The 18,688-nt window shown below is 37.9% G+C and overlaps 1 protein-coding gene across 1 annotated transcript in view; it reads right to left on the bottom strand.

Annotated features, from left to right (window-relative positions):
- Positions 1 to 71: 71 nt before the first annotated feature.
- The window catches only part of LOC115257675 (juvenile hormone esterase-like), a 35,671-nt gene continuing 17,054 nt past the window's right edge, over positions 72 to 18,688 (bottom strand). Inside the window, exons 2-4 of the mRNA XM_062857908.1 lie at positions 13,601 to 13,852; positions 12,539 to 13,533; positions 72 to 280 (exon numbers count right to left, since the gene is read on the bottom strand). Coding sequence (XP_062713892.1) covers positions 73 to 280; positions 12,539 to 13,533; positions 13,601 to 13,852 — 1,455 coding nt within the window. The 3' untranslated portion in view covers position 72. The remainder of the gene's footprint in view (positions 281 to 12,538; positions 13,534 to 13,600; positions 13,853 to 18,688) is intronic.

An 18,688-nucleotide genomic window follows, 5' to 3' on the forward strand; every position in this document is an offset into this window, starting at 1 on the left:
CCGCCGATTATTGCGGATACAGGCTTAGTTACCTGTAAGGGCAGTCATCCAAACAATGTTGTTTTAGGCTTTCTATTCATCAACATTCATTTCATTCAAAAAATCACATTCAAAATAATACAAGCAGTTGAATACAGTTTTCCACATTTGGTAATGATATTTATTGGATACATCCTCCCTTCGCACTTTAAGCTGTTGTCCGATGTTAAGATACTGACTTGATTGATTTTGATCGTTATATTTTGGCCACGTTGTTCTACTACCAGCTGGTGTTGGGTTTCTGAAATGATAGAAGACTCAATATAGACGTTAAATGTTCTTTCCCACAAAAGTAGAGGCAAAATCTGTTCGGAATAAAAAAAATGAAACAATATTTGCACATTTTATTAGTATGAGTAGGTACCTAGGCAGTATAAACGGTGCTAGAAACTTTATTCAATTCGATGCACGTCTACATTCCATAAAGGTCCTTCCCTCAAGCATGGCTGGGAGCTCTATTATGGTGCGGATATGCCAAAGCAGTGCGAACGTTTGTCATTTTGGACTTGTGTGTGAATAAAATACTATCGAGTCGCGTCGAAAAATGAATAGCGAATTTGTGTAATGGTTTGTAATCGAAGTGCTTTTCATGGCTGGAAATCCGTGGAAAAGAAGATATCGTATGCTGCTTTGTCAATCTTTTTTTTCTGTTTTGAATATTCATGAAATTGGCTGTAAAAGCATGGCAATTGTCGCGTCGGAATGGCTTCTATTGTTGAATGTCGTCCGTGAGGGGTGAAGACTATTCTCCTCTTTTCAATTTACGAATCGGCTATTGAACGAACCCATTTTTATATTGAATAAAGGTTATTCGTACGCTATCTCGAACGAAGGTGCTACTCTTTGTAAGGGAGCATTAAGTACGTCACGCTAATACATTGCTTGTCACACTTTACAAACCCCCCTTCCCCCTCTAAGCTTGACGTACTTAGTGGATGCCCCCTGAGATGCATCTCGCTCTCTTCTTGGCATAACGTCTCCACTAGGACAAAGTCTGGTTCTCAGCTTAGTATTCAATGAGCACTGGGCTGCGGCTTATTTTTCAAAAGTTGTTGAAACCTGGAATTCGTTAGCTTTTCTGGATTCAAATGACATAAATAGAGGAACCTCTGATTTTGAGTCAAAAATATTAAGATTTAGAGGTGGCGTAATCGCCTCAAAGTTGAATTTTCGAGTAATAAAAGGATGTTTCCACTTCAAGTGCCATAACTTTCTCAACTTTCAACCGATTATCAATCTTTTTTATGAATTTATCACAAATTAAATTTCGAACAAACTGGTGGACCTTTTTTTTATTCCAAAGTCATGCAAAATAGGAGTTTTTCAAGATTTAATTTATTTTTTCTTCTTTTTACAAAAAAAAACTTCGGAGTCTGAAAACTTTACAAGCGGTTGACCAATTTCAAATTTTTTAGCTTGCTTTTGTAGATATTTTTGTTGCCTATCTTTGTCCCAAACAAACTATTGATCAAAGTAGTAATTTTTATGATACTTTTTACCAAAAACTGACAAAGCATGCCTTAAAACTTGATTTTTTTTATGCATAATTGGAGTTTTTGACGATTTTTTGCAATTTTTTATCCCAAACCAGATACTAAGCATCATATTTAGGGATATGGAGCACATTGGAGGATTTTTTTTTCAATTTTTCTCCTCGCATTTAGAACATGAACATATTTTCTGATTCAGAATATTCCAAAAACTGAAGTTTAAGGCTTCCATATGATTATTTAGAATACATTTTCCACTGTTAGCCTGAAACTATGTTTGAAAACAATTGGGTTTTTAGATTAAAAAAATTGTATCGATTTTTTGATTTTATACGAAAGAGCACCTTTTTCTGAGCCACTATGATTTTTTCAGATTTCGATGGTCCACCCCACTGATCAACTACACCCCAGTTTACGGTACCTAAAATCAATTTCAAAGAAATTTTTTGAAATCACCTTTTGACAGCTGAGTAACTGTTTGACAGCTCCACCCAGTACAAAATGTGACGAGGGGTGATTTGACAAATCGCTCCCATACAGCTAAAGAAGCCAATTGAGGGGCCCAGATGCAAAGGGGTGTAAGTGACCATTTTGTCGATTTTGAGTTGAGCATATCAAAAAATTCTTCAGATTTCAAGCTTCCAGGAACTTTTTTTAAGATTATTTTTGCGATAATTAGAAAAATTACAATAAATCGGAGAAAATTGAGCCGAAATTGGAACTCCATACATTTTGTATGGGAAGAAAAATTGCTGGAAAACTTTAAACCTTATTTACTCGAAAGTCGGTTTTTGTCACTTACACCCTTTTGCTTCTAACCCCCTCAATTAAAATATTGACAAAATCCTGATTTTTCCAATAAAATACGTGTGTTCACGCACATTCCAGCGTCTTTCTGGGGCTGGTGCTATGTTGGTCAATTAGGGACAATCACTGATGGGTATGTAATTCACTAGTTAGCATTATTGCACAGGCACAGAAACGCATAATGATCATGATCATTTTATTATTTGGATTAAGTTACACGGAACACTTATCTTTTGGTCAAATGCTGTATAATGGACAATTAATTACAGTTTTTCATATACTAATGGCGTTCAATTCAGTGTCTGATGGGCTTTTATAGTCTTGTAGAGTAATACCAGCGGCGCTGTCTTTCCCAGATAATGTACACCAGACCAGATAGACCGTGCGAATGATGAAAAATTTCATCAACTTCTGGATTTAAACTGTGTAACCGGTGAGATCTTTCCAATTTGATCACTTTTATCAGTTATAAGTTTCATAATCGTAAAACTTATTTAAATTCTTAAAATGGGCCATCATTGAGGGGTCATGGGACTATAACGTTTTAGTTTATTTTCAGAGAGCGAGTAATGGCGCTTAAGCCTAGGCACTAGGGCCAGGACACGGAGTAAATACCTGTGTTCCATCCTAGGAAGGACCAAGGACCAAGGGGTGACATTAACCTTCTTAGCATTATCACCCCCACCGATTTTCACCGTATTTTGATTTTGCTTTTTCATAAACTAAGTGGTTGGTACGAGATGTCCCCACTCATTGTCTTACTTGTTGAATTTAAAACGCTGCACAGTAGGCCTGGCCGCTTTAATGCTTGTAATGCATCTCCGATGTGCTGCAATCATTAATAATGACAAGAAAAATTATGGAACTAGTCGATTCCATCATTTTCCAGGATTCTTTCAATGAATGGCTGTGTATGTGAAGACTAGACTAGTCCCTTACGGTCAGAGCTGTCAGATCAGTGTAACACGCTAAATATAATTTACACAAAAGGCAATTTACACGGAAAATAATACACGGTAATGAATATTTGTTGGGTACCGGACTGGACACAGAAAATTTAATGGTTTTTTTGGTACATCGAGGTCTTGAAATTAGTCTATGGTAATACTATTTGGTGGGAAACCCGAAACGTCCCGAAGTTCTATATAAAGGCCGTATTCCTTTAAAAGTGCTGCTTGGTACATCCTATTAGAACCCATATTCCATTAAAATTTAATAATTCCTGCACGCATGGACTGTGGGACCAAACCACATGATGATTTGTCCAAAACTGGCGTTAACAACGTGTTTTTGGTATTTATCCATTTTGAAACGATTTTTTGTAGGTACAGTTTATTCACAGTATTCTTAGGCAACAGAAATATCTGCAAAAGTAAGCTAAAAAATTTGCAATTGGTCAAACGGTTAAAAAGGTTTAGGACTCTGAAGTTAAAAATTTTTGTGAAAAGAAGAAAAAAATAAATTAAATCTTGAAAAACTTGAAAAATTTTGCGTGACTTTGTAAAAATTTGTTGTTCTACGAGTTTATTCGAAATTTAATTTGTGAGAAATTTATAAAAAAATGGTTTAAAATCGGTTGAAAATTGAGAAAGTTATGGCACTTGAAGTGAAAACACCTTTTTATTACTCGAAAATTCAACTTTGAAGCGATTGCGCCACCTCTAAATTTCAATATATTTGGCTTAAACTCAGAGGTTTCTCTTTTTGTGTCATTTGAATCCAGAAGAGCTAACGAATTCCAGATTTCAACAACTTTTGAAAAACAAGCCGCAGCGTAATGAGCATTTCCACAGTTATTTGCTGAGTTTTTCAGCCACTGAACATTTTGCATGCGTAGTGAATATCGTGAGGCAGACACGTAGATACTCTATGCATAAAAAGGATTCAAGATAATTTCCTCTACGAAAAGTTCTTGGACGTCCAAGCATCGAACCCGTCCTACTCAGCATGGTCATGCTGAATAGCAGGCCCGGATTAAGGATTGTGGGGGCCTTTGGCCCTAGCGGATGTAGCCCAAGAAACAATCAGCATGCCTTGAAGGTTTATTCATGTTTCATCCAGGTTTTATACGGGCATGAGAAAAAGCTAGTTGTTCTATTTTAGTTTTATGTGGTAGTTTTTTACTTTGCACCTTTGGCATTCAATAAAACTATCATATAACTTCTGTTATAAACATCTTCAGTTAAAGACTAGCAAGTAGTCATGGATTGGTTTTATCACTTATTATATACCATTTCAATAAAACTTTCATTTTCGGTTGTTGTCGGAGAGATTTCTTTTTGTAAACAAATACACAAAACTGTGAGGCAAAGCATAAAACCAACAAAAGATTTCGTGGCCGTAACATAGACCAAAAAATGCTGTGATAAAACCGCTAGTTCTGTCATGAGCTCAGATATGACCACCTCAGGAGGGTTAGTCCTATTGAAGGACTTATCAGTAACACAGAGTTTTATCAGAAAAATATGTCGCCTAGCCGGGATAATTTATGTAAATACAGAAAAATCATTACTAAATATTCGGATTTTACGCACAGCTTGAGATCAAACTTAACGATTCAATACGTTTCCGTCATGCTTATTTTCAGAAAAAAATACAAAATGTCTCTGAAGCTCCGCTATGTAGAACACCCAATTCCATCGAGTAAATTTAATGCATTTAACTTCCAATTAATGCACAATTAGCGTGGCGCACTTATTTTTTGTCATTATCACAGTCACATTCACCGCAAATTTCCCGTTGCATGTCTCCTAACACGTATTAAATAGGAAAACAAATCTGAATTCCAGATTGACATCTTTCCAATTGATGGCTGTATAAGAAAAACCAAGCATAATTTATTGTGAAAATCGAACATTAGTGAGAAATAAACAAAACAAATGTTTGACAAGTCAGAAGATGGTTTTATTTAGAAGGTTGTATCTGGGATACGATAAAACTATGATAGGGTGGGGCGGGGCAAGATGGGTCGCATAAGGATGGATCACCATAACTTTGTAAATACAAATCGTATTGGTTTGTATTCGTCCGCTACTCTTTAATACACTAGTTAGCTATGCTAAAAGTCGATAAAAAGTTCATTAAATACAAAATATGATGTTAAACGAGCAGTTTTAAAAAGTGATCGATTTTGCACCGTGAAAAAAGTGCGGGGCAAGATGGGTCACCTTTTAAGTAATTCACATTTCCTCAACGAAAAACGTCAAAATATAAGATTTGTTCCGCATTCATATATGCTCCATATCCATACTGAATAAACAAGAGCTACTGGTAAACATTTTATAGATTTATTTGGAATATAAAAAACTTTACGATTTGAGTGGTCCTAAGGCGTCTTGAAAATCGATGTTTTCACTAAAAAATTATCATAATTTTATGTTATAATTTTGAGTGTTCATTCCGCTTGATTGAAGTCATTTATGAGATAGTCTTGTAATAAAAAATAAATAACTTTTGAATGCTCCAAAAATACGTTCAAAATTGAAGGTGACCCATCTTGCCCCGCGGCCGTTTATATGGAGATTATATGGAATGTATCGCATAAGAAAAATGGATAAAAACCATTTTATTTTTTATTTCCAATGAGAGTGAATAATTTTTCAATCAATGCCCCAAACTTTTGTATATTCATGCTGGTCATCTAACAAAATTATTAATCTAAACAAAACATGAGTAATGCGCCCAAAAATGGCACTGACCCATCTTGCCCCGTGACCCATCTTGCCCCGCCCCACCCTACAACCCGAAATCCTAAGCCGGTTTGCATACGTAAGTCCTGTACACGCAGAAAAATAAATTGTAAACACTATTAAATTCTAGTTCAAATCAACCGATTTTCCAGTTTACTATAGCGTAAAACTGATTTCTAGTTTAAACTGAACTGTTCCATTTGTTTGATAATACAAATATTTTTATTTGTTGAAGTTTTTGACAGTTTGTTAAAACTAACAGAGATATGGTTTTTTAAACATGAAATAATTGATTGATTCAAACGACTGCACTTTTGCCACTAACAAACCCGGAATGTGATTGTTTTGGTGACGGCAGCAACTGCGGCAGCTCGGAAATCTATTTTTAGATAGTCGGTAAGCGAATGGCGAGGACAACGACTAAAAAAGACAAAAAAGGCGAAACCGATCAACTTTTTATGGATGCTGTCGTGAGTACCTGCGCGTTATCCATCACGGCCAAAGCTGCACTTGGAAGTTGGCGTGATGGATTTGCTGCACCTTCTTCGCTGTGGCGATGTTGGGATAAGCATTTTATAGATGTGTGAGTGCTTTCGGACCATGTTTATGGTTTTTATTTTGTTGAAACAAATGAAATTTTTGACATTATATGAAATGATGGTAATCGGTTGTTTTTATCAATAAACTCTGAATGAAAACAATTAAATATAACTTTGGAATAAGTAAATTCTCAGTTTGAAAATCAACCATGCGTTTTATTGTTTTAAACAAGCGCCATTTTTCTGCGTGTAGATCGTAATAAGACTGAGCCAACTAGCCAGAACGGCTAGTTATGGCTAATGGAGGCATATTAGAACTCGAGATGACTTTAAAGTCAGCATCAATGGTTTTATGTTTAGGGTTTTTGAATCGCTAAAAAACTTTGATAAAATCAAAATTGTTACTTGGGAGGGGCCCGTGAGAGAGATGAGCAACATTTGTTTACTCTATTTTCGAATAGTTCTTGAGCAATATGAAAAATAAAGCTAATGTTAGCAATCAATCAATGCTCGCGCTAGGAGCTATTGAGGATTTTCATTGTAATTTTTGAGTTTTATTTTCATTCCTTATTAAATCGGCTAAATTGCCGACGTATGTGTGAATAGTGTGCGGTAGTTCGGCAGCAGCAAAGTTTCGCGCGCTGGCTTTGCTAGATTTTTGCGATTTTTTTTTTCTCTTCTCTGCGGGGCTCCGACGACGGGACGAGTGTGCGGTGGGCGCGCCGTGGTTCGAGTCGGTTCCGAATTTTTCGCTTCCCATCGGCGCTAGTTTCCAATACACTTTTAGTTGATAATAAATATTTTCTTTCATTTTTTGCATTTACACAAAAGAGTGAAAAATGTTAGTTCGGGTTCGCCGGTCGAGAAAAAATCCGGGCGCCGACAAGTGAGTCGCGTTCAGTGTATTTCTGTGTGGAATAGACTAAAGGTTTCTGCTCCCTAGTGGAGTGGAGACGCGCGATAGAATTTTCTTTTTGGCTAGTTTTTGCGTCGAAAAGTGGTCGGTTGTTAACGGCGGTTTGTGTATATCGATCCATTATCAAATCATATCACCAACCATAGGTGACTCCCGGACTGACAATGTACCTTACCCTACTAACAAAAAAATCCTTCCTGAGATAAACGTGGAGATGCAGCGAGTCGCGGTCTTTATAACAACGTTTGTCTTACTAACATTCCCTTCCATCCTCGATGACCGTAAGGACGTGGCCGGCGCCGTTATTGACCTTATTAAAGCTGAGAGCTCTCGAACTGTGTACATTGAGAATAGTAAGCTAGTCCCAAGCCCTATTCATTGGTTCCTTGTGCAATTTCGATTGCTCTGGTCAATCACGGAGTAGCAACTACGAATTGTGCGGTCATCTATGCTCATGCTCATGCTCATAAATTGCCGACGTAGGGGTATTAGGGGCATAATGGACACCCTAAACAAATGAGTATGTTAGGCCTGTATAACAGACAAAAACTTAACATTTTATCAGTTGGCTTACAACTTTAACTTGTTTTCTACGTATTTCAATCATTTACAGCTGGTAGAATGTCATTATTGTGAAGAAATAATGAATTGAAAACCGTGTTTTTTGGGGCTGGCAGGAAAGGTACGGGGCGAAATGGACACCCATCGGGGCATAATGGACACCCCTGCATATTTTATGTTGTATCTTTGAGAATATCGACCAGTTAAGTAATTTGCCAACGGAGATCAATACCACAGATACGATACTCCATCTTAGACGAGTTTACATAACTTCAAAGTTAGTTAAATAAATTTTTGGCTAAAATAATCGGATTGAATTTTTTCAAACCCTCTAATACGCCTAACAGTATGCAACGCGCGTACATCCATTCATAATTGCCAGTGTTCATTTCGCCCCGAATAGACTACAACATTGAAATTGCTATTTTCATTGTGTTCTGATCAAAAATATAATACTTTATCCATTGCTAAATCTGCGTATACATGTAGATAAGTTAACAATTCACTTGTTTGTATGGTGGATACACTCAAACACTCGTAATACCTTATTTGCTGCTGCTTCGAAATTATAAGAAATCCACCATATAAAAAACATTCTTCAATTTCAATGGTATTTTGGTTATTTTGAAGGAATATAAACGGAACTTTTGATAAATAGAACAATGACTTGTGCCTTTACACTTATGAATCGAAAGTTTTACATAAAAATCAACGGTTTCGGCAAAAACAGGGGTGTCCATTTCGCCCCGGGTGTCCATTATGCCCCTAATCCCCCTATGTGTGAATACACAGCTCTCTTCAACTTAGTGTTATTAGAGCACTTCTCCGCCGTCTCCGGATTGGCGATCCATAGCCTCAACCACTAGACTAACTGGAGATCCCAAGCACGGGTCGCTCGAAAACTCCGAGTGCTTGCAGGTCCTCCTCGAGCATGGTCCATGTATAGTTTTCATAGAGGACCACCTGTCTTATAAGCGTTTCGTACATTTGTTGCGGTGGTGAATCTTTTTAGTCAGCCTAAATTCCTCCTCCTGGCCTACATGACCGTTTATATCTCCTATGATGATCTTGACGTCATGGCTTGGGCAGCGGTCGTCGAATTTGACTCCATGACAATCATTATTATCCGAAGCTTGGCCAACGAACTACACTCAGGCAAATAAACCTAAGATTATCATAAGGTCTAACTTATTGAAATGGCCAATTCATAACGGCTAGAAAGATTTTCATGAGGTCGGTCTATGACGCAGAATCGACTCACAGTTTGGCTTTTATAGGGTGGGCGGGGCAAGATGGGTCACCTTTTAAGTAATTCACATTTTCTCAACGAAAAACGTCAAAATATAAGATTTGTTCCGCATTCATATATGCTCCATATCCATACTGAGTAAACAAGACCTACTAGTAAACATTTTATAAATTTATTTGGAATATAAAAAACTTTACGATTTGAGTGGTCCTAAGGCAACTTGAAAATCGATGTTTTCACAAAAAAATTATCATAATTTTATGTTATAATTTTGAGCGTTCATTCCGCTTGATTGAAGTTGTTTATGAGATAGTCTTGTAATAAAAAATAAATAATTTTTGAATGCTCCAAAAATACGTTCAAAATTAAAGGTGACCCATCTTGCCCCGCGGCCATTTATATGGAGATTATATGGAATGTATCGCATAAGAAAAATGGCTAAAAACCATTTTATTTTTTATTTCCAATGAGAGTGAATAATTTTTCAATCAATGCCCCAAACTTTTGTATATTCATGCTGGTCATCTAACAAAATTATTAACATAATCAAAACATGAGTAATGTGCCAGAAAATGGCACTGACCCATCTTGCCCCGCGACCCATCTTGCCCCGCCCCACCCTACACATTTAGCAACATGATATTCTCAAGCGTCGATAGCCGCGTGGGTTGGGCACGAGCTCAGTGATCTCGACGTTCATGGATCGATTCCAATCTGCATCATTTTGTGATTTGTCTGCTCTTTTCATAAGTTTATCTTATGTAATTAGGTCATAATAAGCATGTTCAATTTTCATAAGGTATTCTTATGGCATCCATACTTTACAGTTATGGCTAAATTTCATAAGGTATTTTGATGAATTTCGGTAGTTTACTTTGCTGAGTGTACGCTCGGTCTCAGGCACCGGCCAGAGTGAACGCGTCACGCGACGCAATGTGAAAATTTACACGCAAGGGAATAACAATCAATAAGATATTGTATGGGAAATTCGCGTTCACTCTGGTTGTGGCCTAAAGCACTTGTCCGCTGCCGATGCGCCGAATGTCACCACCGTTAAGGAGAAACGACTTGAAATCCCGCTTCAACAGTGCATCCGAACTTCAAACGCACGAATCTCAAGAAGCAAGCTTCACACAACTAGTGCATTTCATTATTCTGTGCTTGCTCACTCGTAATAAGCTTAAAATAAGAAGATCAGGTGCGTTGGTTTTGTTTACGAAGAGATTTGTGCCCTCGAAATCGTAAGTAGGTACAAGTCTGTCCTTAAATCAATTCGTAATCTTTCACTTTTGGTTTCTTAATCAAGTTTTCTGTTTTTAGAGCAGTACGTAATTTGTCTAATATCTCCGTGACGTTCGTCCCGCTGTGAGGTGACTAAAACTTAGACATAGCTTCTCGCGGAGGTGTCTTTTATACTCATCCGCTAGGGGGCCGTTCATAAACCACGTAAAATTTTTGGGGGGAGGGGGGTGGTCTGGTCAAAGTCTACGCTCCATACAAATTTCAAAATTTTTGTATGGACAAAAGTCTACGAGGGGGAGGGGGGGGTCTCAGATGGCAAAAATTTGGTCTACGTGGTTTATGAACAGCCCCTAGATGCCTGAACAAACGCACCACCTCAATCTAGCTGAAGCCATAAATTCAACAGTTCCCAAGCTGCACTACCATCAGCTAAGCACACAACTCTTGGCTATCCAGTTCTACTCATTATTTTGCAGCCCTATTGAGCTTGAGCATAGACAAATAATAAATAGGAAAAAACTTTTACTGCATAGGAGAACCATGTCCAAAATGTCAAGGTATGGGACAAAACGGCCCAACTCATAAAATCATTCCTGAATGTGATTGCATCATTTGTATATTATGCCTCTCAAGATAAATCAGAATATGGCGATTATCTGCTTCGGGCTTCTAATATAAGCGCGACAGTTACTAATCATAACAGCGTCACCAGATTCTAGAAATATTTTATAGGCCTAATCAGAAGACGTTTAAAATCAGCTGATTTTGGGAGCCTTTCACAGTTCTCCTATGAAAGTGACCAAAAGTCCAAAAAAATGACCACGTGGTTTATGGACAGCCCCTTATAGGTATTATCAGCCAAGTGATTCCAAGGAGATTGAGAAACACATGGAGACGCATGGTTGCTGATGCCTACGCTATTCTATCTGTATAGGGGGATTAGGGGCATAATGGACACCCGGGGCGAAATGGACACCCCTGTTTTTGCGGAAACCATTGACTTTTATGTAAAACTTTTAATGCATAAGTGTTAAGGAACAAGTCATTGTTATATTTTTCAAAAGTACCATTTATATTTCTTCAAAATAACCAAAATATCATTGAAATTGAAGTATGTTCTTCATATGATGGATTTCTTATAATTTTGAAGCAGCAGCAGCGATTCGGGGCGAAATGAACACTGGCAATTATGAATGGATGTACGCGCGTTGCATACTGTTAGGCGTTTTAGAGAGTTTGAAAAAAAAATCAATCCGATTATTTTAGCCTAAAGTTTATTTAATTAACTTTGAAGTTATGTACTCCATCTGTTCGCTAAAAATCGATCAAAATATATCAGTTTCGTGAATATTTTTGCTAAAGTATCATGCAAATATTGTTTAGCTGCTGTTACCACTTTGTAATTGAAATGGTTTCTTTGAAAAATAGCATCTTACCCCACTTTACTCTATACGTATTAATTCATTCCTGTTCTCATGAAACACTATCACCAGTAGGTTCATTGATTTGAAGTCCTATAATGCATCAATTATTCTTTTCTTAGAAATATTCAACTCCCACAGGTGCCGTTAATTTTTTTCCAATCAATTCTCACAACAATGAAGAATGCAACTGCATCCTTTTTTCTACACAGTCGCACTCGGCGTGGTTAGATTTATTCATGCAGGAAGCCCGCACTATTCATTGGTTTGTTTGTTCAATGAGGCGCAAAGCGCATGAAATTGAATCCATTTGCGTAGGTGCCGACACGCGGGTGCCACAGAATTTCCCCGCCTTGGCGTGTATAGGTGTTGAGTTAGAAAGCTAATTGAATGAAATTTGTGTGATTAATTGCCATTCTCGGAAGCTATTTGCGATGCAGATTGAAAAAAGCCCTAAAACAAATACGTTCTATATGCAGATGAATGGTTGGGCTGGGCCTCATTGCATGGAAAGGTGTGAAAAGTAGCCCCGTGAAACGCGGTGTGAAATATGAATGATTGATTAATGGGCTGAGTTGAACTTACCCGTATTTGACAAAGTTTGTCCATAGGCGCACCATTCGACGGAGGACCTTTAGCGATTGCTTGACGAGTGGCTCGTTGACTTTGTCCGCTGCTACAATATTCCGGTAGTTGTATGGTGTGAAGAGATATCCTAGATCGTCACCGTGCATGGCACCACGCATTGGATGAATCTCATTTTTGTAGTATACGTTCTTGGCGTAGCCAAATGGTCCGTCAAACGAGAATCGGTAACGATAAATCGGTGACTTAAACTGCTGGGATGCCTTCTCGATGAAATATTGTACGCCGAACTGGTAGTCAGCATATGAGCCCAGCTTTCGATAGAAAACCCTAGAAGAACGGTTCCCGCGAAGTTGCTCGAGATAATCTCTGATGCGCTCGTAGATGGTGACGTTGTTATTTGGATAATTGAATTGATCCATGCTGAAGTTTCTGGTGTCGTATAAATTCTCGTGCTCTACTGCCGTGCTTCCAATCATAAGCGGCACATCGGTGAGCGGCCTCATCGTACGAACGGTATCGTATGGATGCTTTCGCGCGTAATCCTTATCCGCACTGGGCATGTAACATGAATGAGAGAACGTTAAATAGTGGAATTTTGGCCCATCATTAGATACTAGGATTGCTGCTGGTTTGACTTTAAGTTGTGTTTTGCTAGTTACGTCCATTTGTTTTAAAAATTCGTTACTACACCATTGAGTTATGAAATTGTATGCCCATGGTTGTGTCATTGTTCCGCTCATAGCAATTACCCGATGAAACAATCCTTTTGAGGAGCGAGCGTACATGTGGTAGGTTGCAGACGCAGATCCTGAACTCCACCCCATCAAGGTAACTCTGTTGGGATTTCCACCAAATCTTCTGATGTTCCGCTGAACCCATCGCAACACTTCGGTTTGATCTTTGAGCCCCAAATTAGCAGCTATATGTAAATCCTTTATTCCAAAGAATCCCAACGATGATAAACGATAGTTGAATGTGATGACTATGATTTCCTGTAATGTATTTGCAAGGTCTTGCTAATACGTTATAGTATGTGCAAAGCCTATGGGCAAAACTTACCTCGTCCAATATGAACTCGCTACCAAAGATGTCCGTTTCTGACGAACCTTCAGTGAAGCTCCCGCCATGAATCCACACTAATACTGGCATCAAAGGTCGTGGCCTTTTGCTTACTCTAACGTGCGTGGTATAAATGTTCAAATACAGACAATCTTCGTTGCCGAGCTTGTGCCAAGCAATGGTGTGCTGCTTGCATGGATATGACACGTTTTCGAAGGTTGCCGAACCGTAGAAATAATATGGCAGAGGATTCTGAAAACATAGAAACTTAATTACTATCAAGCTCAATGAAGTATACACTCCCGATCAAAAGTTTGGGGTCACCCCCTCAAAAACATGGCATTTTTTCAGGCCCATATCTCCGCCAATTTGCGTCCGATCTCAAAACCCTAGGTTTTATTCAAAAGATAATAAGTCAAATAAGCTTTAAACATGATTCAAAAGAAACTTTTTCCATAAATTTTGTATGTAAACTTAACCCAAAGTTGCCAAATTTTCTAAAAAATGGACGGCAGTGTCGCTGGGAATTGGGTCGACCAAATTTTAAGATGAGAGCGTTAATAGAACCCATTTTCTATTAGCTTTCAACTGCTTTTTACAGAACTTAGCTGAAAAATCTAGAAAAAAAGTTATTAGGTAAATTAACTCTTCATGTCATCGACCAAAAGTTTGGGGTCACCCCTCAATATGATGTATCAGCCAAAAGTTTAGGGTCACTTTCGTAATACATGGAAAAGTGATTTGGTGATATCTTCGTCATCCATAGTTCAATTTTAATTCTTTTTGGTTCATTTCAAAGATAATTAACTAAATTTACGTTTGATGTCTTTAACTTAACGTATTTAACAATTTTTGTTTATAAAAATGTTATGTTAAGTTAACACATTTCACCACACTTCAAAAAATGAGGCAACTTTATGTTAAGTTTTAGTATGTAAATTTCAACAAATATGTGTGGTTCAATGTCCATGCAGTAAGTATCATTCATTTTGTTTCAAATAAGCTAAGAAGAATTAAAATTGAATGAAAGATAACAAAAATATCAACAAATCACTTTTCCATGTTTTACGATAGTGATCCCAAACTTTTGGCCGATACATCATTTTGAGGGGTGACCCCAAACTTTTGGTCGATGACATGAACAGTTAATTTACTTAATAATTTTTTTTCTAGATTTTTTAGCTAAGTTCTGTAAAAAGCAGTTGAAAGCTAATAAAAAATGGGTTATATTACCGCTCTCATCTTAAAATTTGGTCGACCCAATTTCCAGCGACACTGCCGTAAGTTTATATCCATTTTTTAGAAAATTTGGCAACTTTGGGTTAAGTTTACATACAAAATTTATTGAAAAAGTTTCTTTTAAATCATGTTCAAAGTTTCTTGACTTATTATCTTTTGAATAAGACCTAGGGTTTTGAAATCGGATGCAAATTGGCGAAGATATGGGCCTAAAAAATGACATGTTTTTGAGGGGGTGACCCCAAACTTTTGATCGGGAGTGTAAGTAGGTTAGCTCCAGATATACGTTCTCCTCCATCTCATAGATACACTTGGCGTTAAGACTCCAAGTTTGACCAAAGGTTCGCCGGCATTGACCAAAGGCCATACAAGCTTTCTCGATTCTGAACTCAATATGAGGTGTCCAGTTGAGCTTCAAGGCCGGCACCAGAGGCACGTTATCCTTCATTTGGGACATTTGTGCCATCGCCATAATAAAAGCCTATTTCGTCATCTATCTCAGGGAAAAGGAAGAAAATAAGGATTAAGATGGAGATAGGGACAGCTAGGGTAATAGGAAAAGATACCCTGGAAGAGGGTACTGAGGGGCCGTTCATAAACCACGTAGACTTCTTGGGGGGAGGGGGGTCTGATCAAAGTCTACGCTCCATACAAATTTCAAAATTTTTGTATGGACTAAAATCTACGAGGGGGGAGGGGGGATCTGAGATGGCCAAATTTTGGTCTACGTGGTTTATGAACAGCCCCTAACGTATAAGGGTACCATAATGGGTTCAAACAGCGCCCTGAAAAGGGCACTGTAATATCGCATAAGGTACACCGGGGCAAGTTGAAACGGGTGGGGCAAGATGAAACAGCGAGTTAACATGATGTTTTCTAATGATGATAAACAGTTTGATCGCCATAAAACATAGTTTTTGATTCAAACAATCTTTTAGCGAAGGAAAAATTTTTAAATTGTACTGAAATCTATTTCAAAACTTCGTGTTTCAGGAAAGTGTGACAAGTAATGTATTAGGTATATGAAAACCCCGTACGAAGGGGGGAGTATTCGTTAAGTTTGTTAAAAAAAGAAAAGAAAACGTTTGTAGTTAGATTAAGTGTATAACGTCCCAAACATCCCACGAACGCAGCCATCGCTACACTGCTCCATGTAAGGACGACGATAGTTCCGCTAGTCACAACCAATCTGTACAGGACTGCCAGAATGAGCGGCCATGGGAGCGAACATGATGAGGAGGAACTTCGGCGCTGACGACGGGTCAATGGCCAAAGGTTCGGGGTCAACGATTTTTTAAACGAAAGATTACACTAGTTTACAGCATGTTTTAACTCGGTAAGCTGATGACCATTTGTGGTGTAGAATCATGCCCTGAGTTCGAAAACGCGAAGGAAAAAAAAATACAGTAGTGCGGATTTTTTTCGACTTTCCATACAAGGTTGATGATTTGAAATCGATTTTTGTTCTATTTTTAAGCAACGTCGCTAACTTCACTCATCTCATTCTCCGTAATCAATGCTCCGATTGAGCTGATTTTTTTACTGTAACTCGCCTACATATGATATGTCAAATAAACGTTGAGAAAGAATTTTTAGATCGTTTTTTTCTTATTAAAAAAATACATTTCTTCATATATTTTTGGAAATTTGGCTGAAATTTAAGGAGATCGTCCCTAAAACTCGCCAATATCTTGAATTTCATCAATCTGACGCAAAACCTGCATTCAGATGATCGAATGGTATTGTATTCAGCTTTTAATTTATGGAAAAAGATTTGAAATTGGTTGAACAAAACGCAAGATATTTGAATTTTGGTAAATTTCATAATTTTTAAAGTTGTAAAACTTAATATTGAGCTAAAACTCAAAAACTGCTCTACTTAAAAATTTTTGAAGCACGGTTTCGAAATCAGTGCTATATTATACTTCAAAAATTTTGGTCGTTGACAGAAGTTCACGACTTTCGTTTTATTTTGTAAACTAGTGTTATTAGCCTGGTGATTTGCATAGACAACAATTCCAGTCTAGTAAAGACATCTGGAGAAATTTGAATAACATTGGAAGTTAGAAAATCATTTAGTTACCCAAGTAACCACGCTGTTGAAGCTGTACGTATTACAAATATAACGTACTTATATTGTCATGCATTACTCAATATAAATCATGGGAAGTGGACCCACTATTGTTGAATCGTAAGTCAGCAATAGTGGATCCACTCCGCGCTTTAATTCAACTATAATTACACTAAGGTCTTTTTTTACACGGTTTTTTTTTACACGGTTTTTTTTACACGGCTTTTTTTACACGGTTTCGCGAATTAACACGGTTTTTTTTTACACGGATTCGCGAATTAACACGGTTTTTTCAACTTTCTCGCGCTAAGTCTCTAGAAGGGAACTCTTACTAAAAGGAAGAAATGGGATTTATGGGAAAGGGTTGCAAGGGAGTTGAAAAGTGGTATGAGGTGAAGGCGGATGATGATGTAAGAGGTCTGCAGGAAAGGGATGTGTGGGGGGGTCTGTTTCTTGGAGGGGGGGGGGGGGGGGGGGGTTAATATATGGGGGGCTAGGAGGGGTTAAATGGGGGGTTTCCTAAAGGTGATTTTTGGAGTATGGTTCAGCGTCCTACAGGCCCATGGAGCATAGTTCTGAAGAGAAGTAATTTTATTCAAGGATATTCTAGGGCATCCAAGAACTTCCGCGAATAAAGGCCTTAAGATCTATAAGCGTAATGGATGGATTGTAGTCACATTACTGATACGGTGCAACATCCTAAAGGTCCTTAGAGCATAGTTCTGTAGAGACGTAGTTTTCAAAGATATTCTAGGACCTCCTAGAACTTCCCAGAGTTCAGGCCTGAAAATCTACGAGCGTAATCAATTAATTGTTTCTATATTATTGATGCGGTGTAACACCCTACAGGTCCATGCAGCATAGTTCTGAAGAGATGTTGTTTTCAAGGATATTCTAGGGCATCCAAGAACTTCCGCGAATAAAGACCTTAAGATCTACAAACGTAATTGATGGATTGTAGTCACATTACTGATACGGTGCAACATCCTACATGTCCATGGAGTATAGTTCTGAAGAGATGTTGTTTTCAAGGATATTCTAGGGCATCCAAGAACTTCCGCGAATAAAGGCCTTCAGATCTACAAGCATAATTAGTTACATTACTGATACGGTGCAACATCATACAGGTCTTTAGAGTCTAGTTCTATAGAGACGTAGTTTTTAAAGATATTCTAGGACCTCCAAGAACTTCCGAGAGTTCAGGCCTGAAAATCTACGAGCGTTCTCAATTATTTTTTGCTATATTATTGATGGGGTGTAACATCCTACAGGTCCATGGAGCATAGTTCTGAAGATAAGTAATTTTCAAGGATATCTTAGGGCATCCAAGAACTTCCGCGAGTAGTGGCCTTAAGATCTACAAGCGTAATCGATGGATTGTAGTTACATTACTGATACGGTGTAACATCCTACATGTCGATGCAGCATAGTTCTGAAGAGATTTTGTTTTCAAGGATATTCTAGAGGGCATCCAAGAACTTCCGCGAATAAAGACCTTAAGATCTACAAGCGTAATCGATGGACTGTAGTCACATTACTAATACGGTGCAACATCTTACAGGTCCTTAGAGCATAGTTCTGTAGAGAAGTAGTTTTCAAAGATATTCTAGGACCTCCAAGAACTTTCGAAAGTTCAGGCCTGAAAATCTACGAGCGTAATCAATTATTTTTGCTATATTATTGATGCGGTGTAATATCCTACAGATCCATGGAACATAGTTCTGTGGAAAAGAAACTTCCCAAATATGCTCTAGGTCATCCAAGAATTTCCATGAATA

The sequence above is a fragment of the Aedes albopictus genome, chromosome 3 (assembly GCF_035046485.1).
Source record: "Aedes albopictus strain Foshan chromosome 3, AalbF5, whole genome shotgun sequence".
NCBI lineage: Eukaryota > Metazoa > Arthropoda > Insecta > Diptera > Culicidae > Aedes > Aedes albopictus.